The 19,242-nt window shown below is 62.3% G+C and overlaps 3 protein-coding genes and 1 long non-coding RNA gene across 6 annotated transcripts; 1 reads left to right on the top strand and 3 right to left on the bottom strand.

Moving 5' to 3' along the window:
- Window positions 1-570: 570 nt before the first annotated feature.
- On the bottom strand, window positions 571-2,154 carry LOC131274666 (uncharacterized). The gene is given in 2 exon segments (XM_058282286.2): window positions 571-1,538; window positions 1,541-2,154. Coding segments are annotated over 2 exon segments (1,011 nt in total). The 5' UTR covers window positions 2,016-2,154; the 3' UTR covers window positions 571-1,002.
- Window positions 2,155-3,662: 1,508 nt separating this feature from the next.
- GIPC3 (GIPC PDZ domain containing family member 3) lies at window positions 3,663-7,109 on the bottom strand. The gene is given in 10 exon segments (XM_058282287.2): window positions 3,663-3,879; window positions 3,882-3,938; window positions 4,068-4,080; window positions 4,082-4,150; window positions 4,417-4,511; window positions 4,514-4,528; window positions 5,781-5,961; window positions 6,086-6,271; window positions 6,861-6,983; window positions 6,985-7,109. Coding segments are annotated over 10 exon segments (921 nt in total). The 5' UTR covers window positions 7,075-7,109; the 3' UTR covers window positions 3,663-3,787.
- Window positions 7,110-8,806: 1,697 nt separating this feature from the next.
- On the bottom strand, window positions 8,807-13,148 carry HMG20B (high mobility group 20B). 3 transcript variants are annotated; one of them, XM_058282284.1, is made up of 10 exons: window positions 13,082-13,148; window positions 12,764-12,819; window positions 12,262-12,370; window positions 11,634-11,837; window positions 10,977-11,097; window positions 10,743-10,789; window positions 10,450-10,594; window positions 10,137-10,352; window positions 9,760-9,892; window positions 8,807-9,425 (listed from the first exon to the last, which is right to left on the bottom strand). In XM_058282284.1, the coding sequence occupies exons 2-10, from the start codon at window positions 12,799-12,801 to the stop codon at window positions 9,413-9,415; spliced, it is 1,026 nt and encodes a 341-aa protein (XP_058138267.1). In that variant the 5' UTR covers window positions 12,802-12,819; window positions 13,082-13,148; the 3' UTR covers window positions 8,807-9,412. The 3 variants fall into 3 exon arrangements, with proteins under 3 accessions (XP_058138267.1, XP_058138268.1, XP_071066126.1); XM_058282285.1 differs by having other exon boundaries at window positions 10,450-10,522; XM_071210025.1 differs by lacking the exon at window positions 10,137-10,352.
- On the top strand, window positions 12,280-16,594 carry LOC131274667 (uncharacterized). Its single transcript, XR_009181972.2, has 2 exons — window positions 12,280-12,390; window positions 15,426-16,594. It is a non-coding gene; the product is annotated as an uncharacterized lncRNA (long non-coding RNA).
- Window positions 16,595-19,242: the final 2,648 nt, after the last annotated feature.

The following is a 19,242-nucleotide window of genomic DNA, read 5'->3' as shown; positions in this document are numbered from 1 at the left end:
TGGGAAGCAGGTGCCCAACCACTTGAGCTACAAGTGCTCCCCAAAGAGAGTTGGGTTTTTCGTTTGTTCGTTTGTAGGAGGCATTGGGGATTGAACCTGGGACCTCAGACGTGGGAGGCAGGTGCTCAACGTCTTGATCTGCACCCGCTCCCCCCAGCTTTCACCTTTTGATTGGTGTCCACCTGCCCATCCTGGCCGAGAGCAGGCCTGGGGGGGTTGGGGGGAAGGACGGGAGCTGGGTTCTAACTCTTCTCCTCACCTTGTTTATTGAGTGTTTGCTAAGCATTTCAGAGGTCGTACCTTCTGGGATTCTAACCGCTCGAAGCCAGTGTTCTAGTTCTCTAGAGAATTCCAGAAGGTATTCCCAACACTAGAATTCCAGCGTTCTAGCTCTAAACCACGTCGAGAAAAAGAGGGGGCGACACGCTGGAAGATGGCGGAGGGGAGCGCCCGCCTCCTGCTTCGTGGCCCCCACGAGCTTATCGTGTCTTGGCAGTTCCTTCCGTCCACGGGATCCCAAACTCCCCAGTGCCTCCGCCCGGCGCAGCGGCTCCTCAGGAGATGGGAGTCGAATGGATGAAGGACTGGGATTTTATTTGCGTGCGTGTGTGGGCGCTGGAGCCCGGAGCGTGGCAAGAAAGGCCTGGTATACAGTAGGTGCTTAATAAGTGTTGGGCGTGGCTATGTTTCCACCAGCACCCCCCCCATGTCCCTCCCCCTAAAAGGACACGCCAGGGTTACAAGGGTGGGTGGTGCTTTTAGTCCCCAGTAGCCCTGCGGGTACACGAGGCGTGAACCCCTTCCTGGGCCCCCTTGCCCCGCCTCCTGCTCCCCCTTTCTCCCTCCACAGACCTGGGATCCTCTTACACCTCCCAGAGCCAGGCGGCATGAAGGAAACCAAACCCCCTCTTTCCACCCCTCCTCCCCCTCCCTTGGCCGCCCCCCCAAAATGAGGTCATTTACTGCCTCCGGGGGGGGCGGGGGGGCTTTGGCCCAACTCTGTCACGTGCAGGCTCCGGCCCCCGTGGTGGGGGAGGGGCTCTGCCGTCTGCGGACCAGACCCCGGGACCCCAGTGTGGAGGAAGCGGCAGGCCCCTGAGCTGGGGGCCCGGGGGGGCGGGAAGGCAGGGCGGCCTGGGGAACAGGACTGGTGGGGGCAGATGTAACAGGTGGAGCGGGCTTCGGGGGTCCCAGCTGGGGCTTGGGGAAGAGGGCTGGCTTTGGGGGTGTGGAGGGGGCCCGGGGCCGCGGGGCCAGGTGGGAGGCGGGGGGGCTTCGGGCCAAGCCGGGGCCGGGCTGGGTGCCGTGTACCTGACCCTGAGGCTCGGGCAGCGGCCAAGGGTCCCCGCTGGGAGCTGGAGTAGGGGCCCTGGGCGGGGCGGCTGGGGGCTGAGGGCGGGCTGAGGGCGTGGCATCCGGCCTGGGTCTAAGCTGAAGGCCGGGGGTCTGCGGGCGGAGCGCATCTCTGGAGCTGAGTTGGAACCTTGAGCCGGCTGGGGTTCCGGAACTGAGCTGGGCTCCTGAAACAGGTTGGATCTGGAACTGAGGTGGACTCCAGAGCTGGGCTGAATGCTTGAACTGGGCTGGGCCCTGGAGCTGGAGCCCCGGGCCTCCGTGCTCAGCTGAGTCCTGGAGCTGGACTGGATTCTAGAACTGGGCTGGGTCTCGGAGCTGAGCTGGGCTCTGGAGCAAAGGTGGGCTCCAGAGCTGGGCTGAGTTCTGGGCTTGGTCTGTGTCTCTGAGCCAGGCTGGGTCCTGGAGCTGGAGTCGGGCTGGATGTCGGTGCTGAACTGAATCCTGGAGCTGAATTGGGTTCTGGAGCTGAGCTGGGGTCCAGAGCTAAGATATGCTCCAGAGTTGGGCTGAGTTTCAGAGCTGAGAGGGGTCCCAGAACTCCTCAGGGTTCTGGAGCTAAGATGGGCTCCAGAGCTGGGCTGAATCTTGGAATTTGTCTGTGTCTCTGAGCTGGGCTGGGTCCAGAGCTGGGCTGGGTTCTGAGCTGGGCTGAGTTCCATAACATGTCTGCATTCCAGAGTCTGGCTGAATACCAGGGCTATCTTGGGTTGTGGCCTGGAACTGGAATCCAGAACGTGGCAGGGTTTTAGAGAGAAGCTGAGTCCCGGAGGTTGGTTGAGCTCCCGGATGGGTCTGAGTTCTGGAGCTGGGCCTGCTCTCCGAGCTAGACAGCATTTTGGAGCTTAATTCTGTTGCTGCATTGGTCTGGGCCCCAGGACTAGAATGGACTCCAGAGTTTGGTTGGATCCTGGAACTCAGCTGGGTCTCAGCAGCTGACTGTGTCTTGGAGCTGGGTGGGGTTTCGGCATCAGTCTGGGTCCCTGAGCTGGACTGTGCTCCAGAACGGAGCTGAATTTTAGAGCTGGCCTGAACTCTGGAGCTTGGCCAGGAGCTGAAGTTGGTCTGAGTCCCAGAGCTAGACTGCATTCTAGAGCTGCTCTGTGTTCTGTGGTGAGGGTGGGGCTCGGTGCCAGGCTGAGCTTCGCAGTCAGGCCTTGCTTCTGAGATGGATGGGGTTCCAGACCTGGTCTGAATTCTGGACATAGAATTAGTCGGGGTTCTAGAGTTGGGCTCAGTCTCAGAGCTGGACTCATCACTGGAGCTGGACTGGGCCCAGGAGAGTGGGCACTTGGATGCAGTTGGTTTTCGAGAAGGGCTGGGATCTGGCTCTGGACTGGGCTGCACAGTAGCTCTGGGCCCCTGAGCTGGTCTGAGGTCTTGAGTAAGGTTGAGGTTGGAAGCTGTCTTTGGATCCTGAGCTGGCTTGGGTTCTGGAGCTGGACTGCTTCTTGGATCTCACTTGGATTCCAGAGCTAGCTGGTGTTCCTGACCTGGACTGAGTGTCCAAGTGCAGCTTTGCAACGGAACTGTCTTGAATTCCAGAGTTGGACTGAGGTTTATAGCAGGGCTTGGTCTTAGAGCTGGGCCGGGTTTCAGAACTGGATTGCACTCGGAGCTGGGCTGGGTCTTAATGACCTGGGCTTTAGAGCAGGGCTTGGTCTCAGACTCAAGTTAGCCTTGGTCTCAGAGCTGAGCTGGGCTCTAGAGCAGGGCTTGGTCTCAGAACTTATCTGAATTCTAGAGCTGGGCTGGGTCTCAGACCTCACCTGGGCTTTAGAGGAGGGCTTGGTCTCAGACTCAAAGCTAGACTTGGTCTCAGAGCTGGGCTGGGTCTCAGAGCTAAGCTGGGTTCTAGAGCTGGGCTGATCTCTAGAGCAGGGCTTAGTCTCAGAACTTATCTGGGTTCTAGAGCTGGGCTGGGTCTCAGACCTGACCTGGGCTTTAGAGGAGGGCTTGGTCTCAGACTCAAAGCTAGACTTGATCTCAGAGCTGGGCTGGGTTCTAGAACTGGGCTGAGTCTCAGAGCCAGGCTGGGTCTCAGAGCTGGGCTGGATTCTAGAGCTGGGTTGGGCTCTAGAGCTGAGCTTGGGCTCGGAGCTGGGTTGGGTTCTAGAGCTGGGCTTGGGCTCAGAGCCTGCCTGGTCTCTGGAGCTGGGCTCGGCCCGGGAACTGGGATGGGTTCTAGAGCTGGGCTTAGCCTTGGGGCCATCCTGGGTTCTAGAGGACTGGGTTTTAGAACGGGGCAGGGTTCTGGAGCCAAGTTGGAGCTCAGGACTGGATTGGGTTCTCGAGATGAACTTGGTCTCAGAGCTGGGCTGGGTGCTAGAGCAGGGCTGGGTGCTGGAGCAGGGCTGGGCTTCCGGAGCTGGCCGGGGGGGCTGGGGCAGGGCTGGGGGCTCTGGGCTGGGGCTGCGCCCGTCCCTGGGACAGGCTAGCCACAGGCCTCCCTGGCCTCGCCGATGGCGGCCCACACCTCCACCACAAACTCGTCCGGGAAGGCAAACTCGCCCAAGACGGAGTCTAACAGTGCGCAAATTCCTGGACGCTCGCCGTCGTCTTGGCCGTCTCCACCATGGTGGACGCTGCAGGCAGTGTGGGGAGGGAGACGGGGCAGGGTGTTCCCCGGGCCCCAACTTCCCGCTGGGGCCCCGCCTCCTCCCCACGGGCTGCCCTCCCACCCGGGGTCCACCCAGCTTACCCTGGCCCCTTACCCAGCTCTGGGTCCCCGGATGCCCATGTAGCTCTCCAGCAGGTCGTCCACCTTCTGAGACGCCTCCTCCTCAAACTCACTGGGCTGGGAGAGGAGGGGAGCAGAGAAGCCCCTGATCCCTGCAGCCCCTCCCTGAGCCTCGCGCCACCCCTTAGAGGAGGGCAGATGGCAGCCTCGCGTTAGAGGGTGCTTCTCGTGCCATCGCTTTTGCCCTGCGCCCACGAGGACCCATTTTGTAGCCAGGGAAACTGAGGCTCAGCAAAGGGGACGATCTTACCCAAGGTCACACTGAGTCGGCCACCAAGCTCCAGCTACAAAAGCCCCCGAAGCCCCCTCTCCCCGTCACTTACCATCTCTTCCACCGTGGCGGCCCCCCCGGCACGAAGCCGCAGGGTCTCCCTCCCGCTCGTCACCTTGGCTTCCGAGGGACATTTGCTGCTCCGGCTCTCTGTCCGATCATATCTGGAGGAGAGGGGCGTGAGGGAGCATGTGATCTGGATGCATCAACATCTTTGTTAACACTGGGAAGTCACCCACTGAGCATTTCTAGAACGTTCTTGTCCTTCAAAGGCCTTTTCATGTCTTTGGGGTGAATCCACAAAGCCCCTGCTTGAGAACCCGCTTTCCCTGCCCCCAGGAAACTAGTCCACGCATCCAGAAAACCGTTTAACCAAATAGGTCTAGAACCACCCATCCCGATCCTGCCTCGCCCATAACTCCTCCTTTCAAAATGGCTCGCTCTAGAAGAGCCAGCTTCAGGTCCTCCTTGTGACTACAGGGTTAATCTAGAAAAGTCCTTGCTCAGCCTGACTTGCAGGCATGACTCTGGTTCCTCGCTGTGACACAAGGCCAGCCTGAAAGCTTATCGTGTCCCAGTCTCCCTGGGACCTCCCTCCAGCCTCATCAGGGCACTTCTAGAACCTCTTGCTCTAGAACAGTGCTACTGCAAGGGCCAGTTCATGTCACGATGTCCAGTCAACACACTGCTTCCTTCATCGAGAAAGTCTTGCTATGGGGAAAAAAAAAAAAAGGTCAGCAGAACTCGACAAAAATGATACACACTCTGAAGCAGGGGTTCTCATCCGGAGGCACCTTTGCCCCCCAGATGACATTTAGCAATGTCTGGAGACATTTTTGGTTGTCACGACTGCAGGTGGGGTGCTTCTGACATCTAAAGCGTAAAGGCCAGGAATGCTGCTCAGCAGCCTAAACGCACAGCACCCTTCTCTCCTCACAACACACAACAGAGAATGCTCGAGCCCCGAGGATGACAGAGCTCAGGTTGAAAAACCCCATCCTGGAACAAGCTCCTGAATCTCAAGTCCGTGGGCGAGAGGCCGACTTCTCTTCGGAACTCGCTGTTCTGGAACTCACTTTGCAAACCATGCTCTAGAACACACTCACCATAATCTCGGGCATCCCTTGGAAATCTCCCAGCCAGGAACCACCGGGAACTAGAGATCTCCTGGTCCTACCCCCCTCTTCGGAAACCTCCCCCCTGCAGCCTGAGGCTCCCTGCCAGGACTATCTCTAGAACAATCAAGAAACTACCTAGCTAGTTCAGATCCAGTGCCAGAAGCACGGAACCTTCCATCCTGTCCCTCCCCCACCCCAGGCCTCCAGACGATCCGCTTCTGGAGGAGCCCCTCGCGGGTTCCTGCCCCCGCCCCCACCCCCCGGGGCCGCTCCCGGGGGACCCCAGGTGGCCCCTCACCAAAGGCCCTCTTGGGCTGCACCAGGCGCAGGGTGAAGGGCTGCGCTTTGGGCAGCTCCCGCAGCATCTTGGCCACCTCGTAGTGGCGGCAGCCCACGATGGAGTGGTCGTTGATGGCCTCGATGCTGTCGCCCACGCACACGGCGGCGATGCGGTTGATGATGCTGCCCTCCTTGATCCTCTGTGGGGACCCGGAGTCACTCCCAGGGCGACCCCGGCCGGCCGCCAGCCCCTGGGGTGCCCCCCTCCCCCCGGGAGCCCGGGAAGACGGGGGAGGGGCCGCCCCGGCGCGGCCGCGCGCGCACCTTGATGAAGGCGCAGCCCGCGCCGTTGTCGGTGATGGTCAGCCCCAGCGCGTCCTCCGTCTTGGTGACCTCCACCTCCTTGGTCTCGCCGCGCACGTGCGCGAAGATGAAGTCCTCCAGCCCGATCTGGCCCCCCAGAAGCTTCTGCATGTCCACTTTGTGGCTGTTTAAGGTGCAAAACAGGATCTGCGGGAGGAGGCGGGGCCCAGGGTGAGCCTGCGCGCTCCTCTCCCGCCCGCGCGCCCCCGGCCCCCAGCCCCGGGCCCCGCGGAGCTACGCGCCCGACGGAGGCAGAAGAGGGGGGCCCGGGGACCCGCGACCAGGAGCCCGTGGCACCCCCGGATCGGGCTGGGGGGGAGTGAGAAGGGAGGCTGGGGTCCTTGGGCGGGGCCCCCTCGGGCCCCCGCGCGCCCCCGGCCGCCCCCTCCCCGCGGGTTCCGAGGGGGCCAGCGCCCCCTGGGGGCTGCGAGGCGCCCGCGCCCCTGGCCGGGAAAACCCCGTAGCCCCCGACCCCCCGCGGCTTTCCTCACTTGCGAGGGCGCTGCCTGAGCCCCCCCCAGTCCCCAGGCTGGGTGCGGGGAGCGGGTTCCTGGAAGTGGCGGGGACCCGGGCGCTGCAGATGCGCCCGCCGCTGGCGCAGCGAGGGTGAAAGGGCTCCCTGGGGCATGGGCACCCCGGGATCCTGGGAGCTGGAGGTGGGGTGCCTCCACAGCCCCCCTCCCCCGATCTGGGGGTCCGGCGCCCGCCGTTCCCGGGCGGGCCTGGGGGGCCTCACCTCGGTGGGCGCGATGCCGAAGGCCTCGGCGATCTTGGCGTAGAGCTCGCGGACGTTGGTGAAGCCCTCGACCCTGCCCGTGGGGCTGCCGTGCGCCAGCTGCGTGCGGAAGACGAGGCGCGGGGCGGGCGCGGGGCGCGGGCGGGGGCTCGGCGGGCGCGGGCGGGCGCGGGCCGTCGGCGCCCCGGGCCTCGGGGTCGGCGGCGCTCGCCATGGCAGGAGCAGCTCGGCCGCCCGCGCCGCCGCCGCCGCCGGATCCGCCGCTTCCTGCAGCCTCCCCCCCTCCCCCGGGCGCGACAGCCGAGCCGGGCCGGGTAAGGGGATCCGGGAACCCGAGCCCGCCCGGGAAGGCGACACCGCGGGGCGTGGAGCCGAGGCGGGCGGGGAGGGGGGGCGCGGGTCCCAGGTGTCCGGGCTCGGCCGGGGCCAGCTGCGCCCTCCCCGGGGACGCCGGGCCTCTGCGGGGGCCTGAGAAAAACAAGAGTCCCAGAACAGCCACCGCGACAGCTGAAGGCTCCCGAGCGCTGGCTCTCTGCTAGGCAAGGTTTTGCCCGCCTCTGGCTCCTGGGATGCGGAAAACAACGCTGGGAGGTGGGGAAGGACCGTTGTCCTGGTAACACCCCAGCCGGAACCTGACTGCTCTGCCCCCAGTGCCCCCAGGCTCCCACTTCGCGCCAGGCCCACCCTGTCTCCTCCCTGCCCTCCCTCCCCCCCTGCCAACACAGGCCCCCTGGCTTTCCCTCCGGCACACAAACCCCGGCCTGGCTGCCCCAGGGCCTTTGCACAGGCTGTTTCCCCTGCCTGGAAACCTGTCCCCAGATCTCCCAGGCGTTCGCCCCCTCCCCTTCTTCAGGCCCTTGCTCGAATGTCGCCCGTCCCCATCCTCCACCCGCCGAGTCTCTTTAATTTCCTCCCACTAGCACTTACGGCCGCCTGGCATCACCTCTTTTATTTATTCATCTTGAGCCACCTCTGTCTCCCCATCTAGAATGTCGGCTTGGCGAGGGCAGCGAGCTTGGGCCCTTTGGTGTCCCTGCTCTATCCCGGGGTCTCGGGCGAGTGTTTTAGGTTCCAGATGAGGCGAGGGAAGCTCCGGGCACGGGGGCACGTAGGAAGCCCCCGGGAGCCCACGCCAAGGCCACGGGCCTCGGGCCACAGGAAGTTTGGCTAGTAGACGGCAGTCCCGTCCTGCGCTGGGACAGGGCAGGGCCCGGGGGCCTCCAGCTCTGGGGATCCCCTGGGAAGAACGTCGGAAGCCGGGCGTTGATGGAAGAAGGCAGGCTGCAGAAGGCTCGGGGCGACGTGATCGAGCTTCGGAACCTGCCAGGCGGGACGCGGGCTGCGACCTCCAGGACCTTGAGACCATCTCACAGAGTGAAGGAGCCGATGCCTATCGCGCGGCCACCGACCGTGTGGCTCCACGGCGACGAAATGCCCAGAACACGCAAATCCAGGGAGACGGAGGGGGGGTTGCCACAGGCTGTGGGCCAGGGGGATGGGGAGGGACTGCTAACGAGCATGGGGTGATGAGAATGTTCTAGAACAAGAGAGAGGTGGTGAGCATACAAGCTTGTGAATGTAAGAAACCCTGAATGGTACTGTAAGAAACGGCTGAAGTGGTTCGTTTTGTTATGTGTATTTGGCCACAATAAAACTCCCTGAGAGGTGACGTCCCGTTCCCAAGGGTGCCCTTGGGAACCTGGCTCAGGACCCCCAAGTGGAAGGATGGACGGAGTGGCCGGCTCTGTCCCCCCCGTGGCTTGCTCTGTGACCCTGCACAGGCTTGGGCCTCAGTTTCCCCAACTGAGAAGTGGGGGCAGCCCATGTTTTGGGGATCTCTGAGGTCAGAGTGGCAAGTGCAGGTCCGGGACCCCCAGCAGGGGACTCATGGGGGACCCTGGGCATACCATCTGGCTCACCCACCCCGCAAAACACACACTCCCATGTTTGACTCAAATTCCACTTTATTTGAAAAGTGTGGCCCAAGCAGTGGCTGAAGGACAGCGTCCCCGAGGTCCCACTGGCCGGTGGGGGGTTGGTCAGTACCAGCTCCCTCCACTCCAGGTACAGGAATGCAGGGGTGCATGGGCGCGTGTCACTGCAGCATGCCCCCGCCCCCCCCGCATGGGTGGCACCGCGTCATGCTGTCGACTGTGTCCTGGGGGACGGGTCCTGGCAAGCTGGCGTGTCCAGATGTGGGTGCCAGCGCCCGGGCGGGGAGTGTGTGCTGCTGCTCCGGGCCCCTGTGGGCCCTGGGTGCCCCATGGGGCTTGTGGGTGCCTGAGCCTGCCTCCCTGTAGTGTGACCTGCCGCGTGAGCCCCCGTGGGGCTGGAGCGTGTGTCGGGGGGACTTTCGTCCTGGGACGCCGGGGCGCTGACAAGCTCAGAGGGAGGCTGTAGAGACTTAACTAGGTGGGGAGGCTGCAGCCCCCAAGGTGCAGGATTTGGCCTGGCCCCAAAGGGTGAGCCCCCGGCCTCGTCCATCGGGGCGGGGACAGGAACAGGGGCCGTGACTAGATCTTGGCTTCTGTCCGCAGGGGCGGCCGGCACCCTCACAGGTGCTCGCTGTGACAGGAGAGGAGTGGGTGCATGAGCTGGGGGCGGGGGGCGTGCATCAACCAGGGCTCCCCCTCATCCCAGCGGGCCCAGAGGCCCTGGCCCTCAGCACCCCAGGCGTCAGGTGGGTTGCCCCTAACCTGGGCAGCTGGGACCCCCGGAGACGCCCAGGCCGATCTCAGCAGGTGCACGCCTCTGGGTGGCCCCCACCCTCACCGCGCACGGGACTGGCCCTGGGGAGCAAACGCTTCACCTGCTGGGAAGACCCTGCAGCCCGGGCCCACCCAGGGGCGTCCCGCCGGCCGCCCCTCCCTGCGCGGGGCCCGCCTGGCCCGCCACCCACCTGGCCACCTGGGCCAAGATCTCCTTGATGCGCGCGATCAGCTTCTCGTGCTGGGCGGGGTCGCGCTCGATGGCGCCGTGCAGCCGCGCCATGTAGAAGTCCAGGGTGCTGAGGGTGGGCGTCTCGCCCGTGCCTGCGGGGGGCGGGGGTCAGAGGGCGGGGAGGGGGACCAGGGGACGCGTGGTGGGTGGGGGTGGCCACGGCGGGCGCCGGGGCGAGGGGGCCGGAGGCGGGCCGGGATCGAGGTCATAATGGGTGGGGCAGGGCCCGAAAAGCCCGGGGAAGGGGCGGGGCCGTGGAGCCCAGGACCGGGGCGGGGCGGGGCCGCAGAGCCCAGGAGGGGCGGGGCCAGGGCCAGGCGGGGGCGGGCCGCGCACCGGGCACGGGCAGCGAGGCGAAGCTGGCGGTGAGCGCCTGGCGCACGGCCTGGAGCTGCTGCTGCAGGGCCAGCGTGCGCCGCTCCTCCAGCGCCAGCTCCTGCTCCAGGCGCTCCCGCGCGCTGCTCATGCTCTGCGTGTGCCGCTGCAGCACCGCGTTCTGCTCCTCGAAGGCCACGTTCATCTTCCGCAGGCGCCGCAGCTCCGCCTCCCGCGCTGCAAGGGCCGCCCGCTCAGCGCCCCGGCCCGCCTCCCGCCCCCACCTCGGCGCCAAGCCCGGGGGGCGGCCCCCCACCCCCGGGTCCACGCCCACCTTTGTTTTGGTCCAGGAACTCCTCGGTGAAGATGGGGACGTCGAAGGTGGAGAAGCCGTCGCACTCCCCACCCTGGAGCGAGGTTTGGGGGGGTGGGGGGCAGGGAATGCCTAGAACCTTCCTCCGTGTGGCTGTCCCCCACTGCTGGCGGGGGGGAGGTGGGAAGGGGGGACCTCGCTGCCTCCCGCAGCCCTCCAGATCCTCCTGTCCCGGCCCTGGGCGTGGGTCTAAACCTTCCAGATGTCTCTTCCCGGCCTGGGCGCCCCTAGCGCCCTGGAGGGGGAGGGCTTACCTTGTGTCCATTCAAGAGTGTATTCATGATGCCCGAGCCCGAGTCCTCTGGGGGGGGAGAAGGGAGGGGGGGGGCGGCCGTGGGTCTCCCCTGCTGGGGCCCCTGCCCCTTCCTCACCCCAGCCCTCTTGGTCCGGGGTCAGGCCCCCCACCCCAGCCCTGCACGGTGCTTAAAACTGGACGGCCAGCCCCGGGGTATCCCCGCTGTGGCCCCCGCCTCCAGGCAGTCCCCCACCTTTCTTGATCTTCTTTTCCTGGATCTTCTCAGTGCACATCTTGTAGGCCTCCGACTGCTGGTAGGCACGCAGCTCCTTCATGTACTGCTGCTTCTCCCGCTCCGCCTCGTCCAGGTACCGCTGGCCCGCAGTAGGAAAAGGCTTGGCCCGGGCCAGGGACGGGCTCCAGGCCGGGCCCCCAGCTCCATGGCTCAGCTCTCCGCACCCTCCCCTGTGCTGAACCTTCTATAGCTTCCTCCGGCCTCCCTCCTCCCATCAGCTGGGGCACCTCTCGGCGACTCGCCCTGTCCTGGCGCAACCCCCACCTCCAGCTTCCTGCACCCTCTGCGCGCTCCCATCTCTGCCTGTTGAAATCCCACTGGGAGGATGCAAACTGGGCGTGACTTTTTTTTTCTTTGTTGGGGGTTTACTTTTTGTTGTTGCCGGCCCTCCACGTTTTTGCAATCAATGAATTACTTCGCAGGATTTGACATCTGGGAGATATCACTTATAAAAAGCCCAGTCCGTACCTCCACCTCTTTAGATACCCAGGATGGCTATTAAATTTGAGGTCTAGCCTTGCTGACTGCTCCCCCCCACCTCCCCGTGGGCCCGGCCGGGCCGAAGGCATGGTGGGGGAGGTCAGGGGTTCCCCCGGCGCCCGCCGCCGCCCCCACCTGTTTCTCCACCGGCTGCAGCTTGCTCCACTCGGCGCCCAGCATCTTGGTGATCTCGGGAAAGGGCAGGTCCGGGTGGCGCGTGCGGATCTGCTCCCGCCGCTCGTTCAGGAAGCGCACGTAGCCAGTGACCGGTGCCTTGGGCCCGTTCGGCAGAATCTTCTTCCGCTTCTTGCCCTTGGGCCAGCCGCGCTTCTTCACGGGCTGCAGAGCGGGGCCACGCGGTTGGGAGGGCCGGGGGCGGGGCTTAGAGGACGGGGGCGGGGCTTAGAGGACGGGGGCGGGGCTTAGAGGACGGGGGCGGGGCCTAGTCTATAGGCACAACCCGAAAGGGCTGGAAGCCTGGCCGGGTGGGGGGCTTGACTCGGGCCGAGGAGGGGCCTGGCTTATCCCGTGGGCGTGGCCCAAGGCGTGTGGGCGTGGCCTCCCGCGGGAGGGCGGGCCCGTAGGACCCTGGGAAGGCGCCTCTCCTGGGGAGGCGGGCAGTGGGCGGGGCCACGCCGAGAGCGGCCTGTTGGGGGCGGGGCCTCGGCGTGGGGAGGGAAATCCGGGCTGGGGGGGGAGCCGCCGCGGATTCAGCGCCAGCCTGGACCCCAGGCCTCCCCGGCCACCGTGCGGGGGCTCTCACCTCCTCCTCGTGCGCCGCCTTCTCCCCGGCCCGCGGGCCCTCGGCACGCTCCTGCTTGACGGCCACCACGAAGCCTCCATGCTGACTCGGCGCCTTCCCGCCCACCGGCCTGGAGCCAGCGGATTCCGGGTCAGCCCCCCCCCCAGACCTTCCCCCCACCCCCGCCCCGGAGACCACGGGCGGTGACAGCAGGGCTGGCGGCGAGGGGCCCTCAGTCCCGGGAGACAGAGCAAGAGGGATCCAGAGCCGGGGGTCGGGACAGGAGCACTCGGGGGCACAGTGGGGCCCCCGGGGGGGGGGGGTCTGGCGTCCTTGAGGGGGGAGGTGAGGTTGAAGTCGTAGGGACCCAGGCGCGGAGCGTGTAACCCAGGAAGGGCGTCCAGACCCTGGGGATCGGGTGGAGGCGGGGGTCGAGGAGCTCCAGGGGGTCAGACCAGGGTAGTAGGGGGGGCTCCAGGGGTGGGGGGACCGGGCCGGGGGCGGGGAGGGACGTCGCACTCACGCGGCGGCCGCGCCGGGCTGCTTGGGGCCGTGGGACATGGCCGCTCCCGGCCGGACCTGAGACGCAGGCGCGGGGGGCGCAGGTGAGGGGCGCCCCGAGGCCGGATCCCGGCTGTGCCCCCCGAGGGGGGGCGCCCGGGAGCACCGGGGGCTGGGGAGCCTCGAGGGCGGGCGCCCCGGGGATCCTTTGTTGGGCGACCGCGCCCCGGGAGGCCTGGGTCCGCCCGCTCCCCGGGCCCGGGAGGTGCTCCCGCCCCGGCCCCGGGACCCCCGCGTCCCCGGCCCCTCCCGGGACCCCGAGTTCCGCGGCTGTTTTCACCTCCAAAGAAACTTTCCCCGAGCCTCCGGCTGCCGCGACGCTCCAACCAACCGCCCGGGCCCCGCCCCTACTGGCCGCCCCGCCCCGGCCCGCCTCCGTCATGCTAATCAGAGCCCCGGCGAGCGGCTCGATTGGGTGCGGCCCGGCTCGGGGGTGTGACCATGCAGATGAAGGGCGGCGCGCCGGCCGGCGATTGGCTGGGAAGACCGCCGCGCCGCGGGGGGGCGGGGAGGGAAGGCTGCGGGCGGTGCGTCAAGTTCGGCTGCGCTCGGCCGCCCTCGGGACGCGCTCCGAGGGCGGGGGGCGGGGGAGGCCTCGCCGGGGCGGAGCCTCTTAAAGGGCCAGTAGGCGCGGCGCGGGCTCCTCCTCCCGGTCTTCAGCCGCGACTCCCCGCCCAAACCGGATCAGGGCACCCTCGCTTCCGGGTCGGGCCCGCCCCTGTTGCCACGGAGACGGCGATGGGTCGCTGGGGAAGGAGTCGAAGCTCCCAAGCAGCCTCCCGACCGCGGGGCCCCGGCTTTTCCTCCCGGGGAAATTTGTGGGACCCACTGAGTCAGCGTAGGTCCCACGGCAGGTCCCAAAAGGCGGTGGGAGAGGAAGGTCGTGAGCCTGCAAGGACCTCGTGAAGACCGAGGGGGCAGGAAGCGCTGCTCTGGGGATTTGGGGACCTCCAGGCAAGAACCTGATCTTCTCCTCGTGGCCTGGATTGGGGGGGCTCCCCCAGCTCCCCGCGACCTTTGCTTGCCGTTGCCCTCTGCTGACTGCCCTTCCCCCAGCTACCTGCCCGGCTCACTCCACCTCCTTCAGCTCTTTGCTCAAACGTCGCCTCCCAGTGAGACCTGCCCGAGCTTGCCCAATACCCCCGAATTTATATTATTTTCCATAGATCTGTCTGTGTGATCCATTACTTTATTGCCTGCATCTTGAACGGTATCCATCCTCGGTGCTCAGTACATCTTGGCTGAACATGAATGTGCATCTGCAAATTTCCCAAACTCGGGTGCATCCGTTTGGGAAAACAGTCTAGCAGTTCCTTCAAAGGTTAAACTTGGAGTTGCCACATACCCTAGCAGTTGCACTCCTACATGTAGACCCAGGAGAAGGGAAAACTGGTGTCCTGGCAAAGACAGGTACACAAACGTTCACAGCCACATAATTCCTTAAAGCTAGAAAAGTGGAAACAACTTCAACGTCCGTCAACAGATGAATGGATAAACAAATCGTGGCCTGTTCATGCAATGGGTTATTATTTAGTGATAAAAAAAAGGAACGAACAAGGTGGATCAACCTTGACAACATGATGCTATTTTGTTGTTTCTTTGTTCTTTTTTTTCATATTTTTAATTTTTATTTTTGTTTACATCATGATATTTGAAAGAAGCCCTACCAAAAAGGCTACAGTGTGAGATTCCATTTATATGAAATGCCAGAATAGGCAACTGCATAGAGAAAGAAAGTACATGGGTGGTTGCTGAGGTCTGGGGCTTGGAGGGGAAATGGGGAGTGCTACTGGGCCCCGGGTTTCTTTTTGGAGTGATTAAAGTGTTCTCACGGGAGTGAGTGTAGCTCAGGGGTGAGCACCTGCTTCCCATGTATGACGTCCTGGGTTCAATTCCTGGTACCTCCTATTTAAAAAAAAAAGTTCTAGGGAAGCAGATTTGGCTTAACAGATAGAGCGTCCGCCTACCACATGGGAGGTCCAGGGTTCAAACCCCGGGCCTCCTGACCCGTGTGGAGCTGGCCCACGTGCAGTGCTGATGCACGCAAGGAGTGCCCTGCCACACAGGGGTGTCCCCCGCGTAGGGGAGCCCCACGCGCAAGGAGCGTGCTCCACAAGGAGAGCCGCCCCGGGCGAAAAAAGTCCAGCGTGCTGAGGACTGGAACCACACACAGGGAGAGCTGCCGCAGCAAGATGATGCAACAAAAAAGAGACACAGATTCCTGGTGCTGCCGACAGGAATGCGAGCAGACACAGAAGAACAGCGAATGGACACAGAGCAGACAACGGGGGAGGGGAGCAGGGAAGAGGAGAGAAAATAAAAATAAATATATCTTTTTTTTTAAAGTTCATTAGAAGGGGTGATGGTTGCACAATTCTGTGGATATACTGTACCCTTTAAAAGGGTGAATTGGATGTGACTTGTATCTTAAAACAATTATTATTTTTTTCTCCTAAGGAGTAGTCCAGGACTGAGGAAAACGGAGCTGCCCTGCATTCTTTTTTTTTTTGAATTATGGGGGGCCCGAGATTGAACCCAGGACTTCGTATGTGGGACCCCAGCGCTCAACCACTGAGTCACATCAGCGCCTTTGAGTTGGTTTTTCTGTTTGTGTTTGTTGCTAGGAGGCACCGGGAATCCATCGAGACCTCCCCTGTGGGAAGCAGGCTTGAGCACCGTTCCCTGCGTTCTCGCGCGCCCTGCGTTCTCCAAGTCCACGTCCTGCCCCCGGCCAAGCCCGCTGAGCGCTCCCACGCCTGCGGCGCCTGCCCCACCTGGTTGAAAACCACGGGGTGCGCCCTCGAGGGGAAGCCCCTGCCTGCCGGGCCGCCCCCACTCGGCCCCCTCCCTGCCAGGGCCCCACGCAGCTCCTCAACCCTTGACTTCCTCCCACCACTCAAGCCCCGGCGTCGGGGCTCCTAGGGCTTTGAGCTCGCCCTCCAGGACCCGAGAACCCCCTCCCAGGCTCCTACTGTCCCCCAGTGTCCTTGTCCTTTCCTCCAGATCCCGAGTCCTCACTTGAGCCCCTGTGGCATCGACAGCACCTGGACACCCACGTTCCCAGGTGGGGTCCAACCAGGCGCCCCTCCCCACACTCATTTCAACACTAGACAGCACTTCGGCGCTACGCTTGCCGGTCACTTTAAACAGCGACTTCACCCGCAAAAGGCACCAAAATGCCAAAGATGTGGCACTAAATATAGCGTGTTTGCAGTCTGAGAGCTGAAACAGGAAGACGGAGAGTCAGTTTGTTTGCTCACCACGGGGGATGAGTGTGGGGCCGCTCAAAAGTTTTTTTCCTGCTTTGTGCAGGTCCAGAAAAGCATGTGAAAGCTCCACAAGCACTGATTTTTGGGCTTACAAAAACATTTTAGCGAGTATGCGAATTTGCACATATGAAATCCACGAAGCACAAAATCTGACTCTCTATATACTTGCACTTACACATGTTTTCATATTATGAAAAGGTGTGAGGTCATACTTTTGCCTTTTATGACAACACAGGTGTCACTTGTAAGCATCTACCTGAAACCTGCTTTCACCCAGTAACAGGTCTCTGGGTATCCTCAGATGTTAGGCAGCTCTTTTTGATGGCTACATAGTATTCCATTGCTGTACCACTCCCTGTTTAGTGAGTTCTGACCAAAGCCCATTGCACAATATTAGGCTATTACAATCCATTTCTACAAATGCCTCTGAACAGCCTTCTTAAGCTGTTGGACTGGTTTTTTGTTGTTGTTGATTTGTAAACAAATCAATTTTATTGATATATATTAATAAAGCATATAATTCATCCAAAGTATACACATTTTCTCATTAGGTCTTAAACAGACTTTTAACAAGTGAAGTGTAAGTACTTTTAAATAGATTTCAATATATTCTGAATGTTCTTTCAACAAGAATTTACCTGATTCCTTAGTTTTCCAATCCATGGAATGAAGGCACTGTTTTTGTTTGTTTCAGATTAGGAAGGAAGACATGAAATTGCTGGGTCCATGGAGGAACCACATTTAATATTTTAATTTGCCACCGTGGGGCGCTTTGACTTTTCTCTGCCATCCGGGAAGAATCGGGGCATGTTTCTGGTCCCTGGGATGCCCCCGCCTCCTCCGGCTTTTTGCAGAAAGAATTTAACATAGGGGATTGTTTGAACAGGCGAGGAGAGCCGAGAAAGCCAAGGAAACACAGCTCCCGCCTCTGCGGCTGCCAGAAATAAGTCGTGTGGGGACGCGGAGCTCAGTCATCTGATGAGCGGACACCCCCACTTCTGCCGGAACCCCTGAAGCTTTGGGGGGGGGATGTCGGTTCTGAGCCCCAGCTGGGTGACGTGGAAAATTCCAAAGCTCTGAGTTGATAAGTAGTAACTCCTCTTCCCTGCTGAGAAGTGGATGTGGGCTGGAGAGCAGGGCAGCGGGATTTGTCTGTGAAGAATCCAGCGCCCTTTATGGAGAAGTCTCCGTCCCAGCCCTGATCCTGGGCAATGTCTGGAGATATTTTGGGTTGTCATGACTCAGGAGAGTTCCAGGCATCGCGTGGGTGGAGACCAGGGATACCGCTCAACATCCGGCCATGCCCAGGCGGTCCCCAATGCCGGGAATCCCCTGGGCCCCAATGCCAGCAGCGTCAAGGTCAAGGTGGGAGACCCTGGTCTAGGGGCCAGGCATTCCTTTACCTGCCTGCGCTCCCTTAGCCGCCCGGGGAACCCACTTCGGTAGAGCTACTCTCACCCCCACTTTACCGAGAGGGAAACTGAGTCTGGGTGACTTTCCTGCCTCGATTTGACCTTGACCGCCGCAGCCCCTCACCTCCGCACCCGACCACCCTCAGAATCCCCCATCACCCAGGGCCTGGATCCGAGACCAAAGCAAACCTCGGTAGTTGCCCCCCGCCCCCCCCCCCCGGGGCTGGCCTGGGGCCACCGGGACATCCGATCTGCAGGCAGCAGCGCGGGGACGCGGCCCGGCGTCGGCATCGGCTGGGGACGCTCTGGGCATACCAGAAGCTGCAGGGTGGGCTCTCGCCTCTCCTTCCTGGCCGCCCTCATTCTGGCAGCCCCTTCTCCGATCTGAACCCCCGAATCCGAGCCCCCTCTTATTCGGGGACACAGGCCCCCTCTGCTGATTTCCCTACCCCATACAGCCGAGGTCTGCACCGAAAACCACCCATTTTTCCCCCAACTGGACTTTTTCTCTGACCCTTTCCTCTCCCTCTCTTGATCCCACCATAGCTCCCCAGTTACCTCGGGGTGAATCGCAGCTTCCTACTTGCCAGCCACTCGCCCTTCTCTATTTGACCCCTCTGGCCTCAGCCCTGAGCTGGGGACAGTCCCCCCGTCTCATCTCCAGGACTGGAAGCTGCAGAACGAGGCCTCTTTGGTCCCTGACGCGATTCAGCCGGACTCAGACCCACTGAAAGGGGGGAGGGAGCGGCAGGTCCACCTGGTTCCTTCTTTCACCACAGACTCAGGGTCAAGAAATATCAGCTGGGCCAACGTGCCCCCCCACGCCCACCTGGCCCAAGACGCAGCCATCGGGGTTCCTGCCCGATAAGGCGGATACGAGCTGTCACGGCCACCTTGCTCCCACAGAGGCCATCAGTAACTATGGAATTACGGGAGATCACCCGGAGCCGGGTTCAAATCCAGCCTCGGCCCCCTCTTCAGCTGCTGGCTCTCTGGCCTGAGGCTGATGGCCGAGCCTCAGTTTCTCATCTGTAAAATGGGGATGAAGTGGTGTGAGTCCTCCTGGGGGCGCTGTGGATAAGGCTTTCTAAAGCCACCGCCCATGTCCCGGGTGGAACTGAAAAACAAGCCTGCCCTGCCGGCAGGAAAGAATTGCGGTTCTTATCACATCCTCAGAGGCTTATCTCCTTTGGGGCGGTTGAACCCTTATCTCCCTCTGGGTCCCCCAGCACCTCTCTGCACCCCCTTTTCAGTTTGGGGGTGGGCCTGGGGCTGAGTCTCGGGGACCTCCCTCTTTCTGATTCCCAGTCTTGCGTTGCCACCGCGCAGATGGAACCACGTTTCAAGGCAGGATTGCCGCAGCCCCGTCCTCCAGCCCCTACGGCTGAAATCCTTTGGGTCGCGTAGCGGATACGCCGTTTGATTTGAAGAGAAAACGACACCCTGAAACTGGGACTGAGAATTACAAATATTTTTTTCGTAATTCTGATTGTGACATCTTTACAGAGATGCCTTTAGTTTATAAACTAGTCAAAGGCGAATATCGGAAACGGCGGAAAGCGGCTGGATGGCGCCTACACCTCCACTGACGGTCCTTCTGAGCAGGCGTCGCCTCTCTTTAGGGTTACTCTTGCCTTAGCCTCACCCTAGATCTCCTCACAATCGTGATGGTCATCTTAGACTGAATTTACCCTTGTTTCTGGTTTTTGTTGTTTTTTTTAAGATCTACTTTTTCCCGCCCTGCTCTTTTTCCTGTCTGT

Source organism: Dasypus novemcinctus, chromosome 19, assembly GCF_030445035.2.
Source record: "Dasypus novemcinctus isolate mDasNov1 chromosome 19, mDasNov1.1.hap2, whole genome shotgun sequence".
NCBI lineage: Eukaryota > Metazoa > Chordata > Mammalia > Cingulata > Dasypodidae > Dasypus > Dasypus novemcinctus.
This window is presented reverse-complemented; position numbering and strand designations above follow the sequence as displayed.

Coding starts and splice junctions, on each gene's coding strand:
- HMG20B (XM_058282284.1), bottom strand. CDS start 12,801: ATGTCCCACGGCCCCAAGCAGCCCGGCGCGGCCGCCGC. Junction 10,790..10,976: donor GGAAAAGAAGATCAAGAAAG/GTGGGGGACTGC, acceptor CTCCCCCCCCAG/AGGACTCGGGCTCGGGCATC. Junction 10,353..10,449: donor GTTCCTGGACCAAAACAAAG/GTGGGCGTGGAC, acceptor CGGCCCTTGCAG/CGCGGGAGGCGGAGCTGCGG.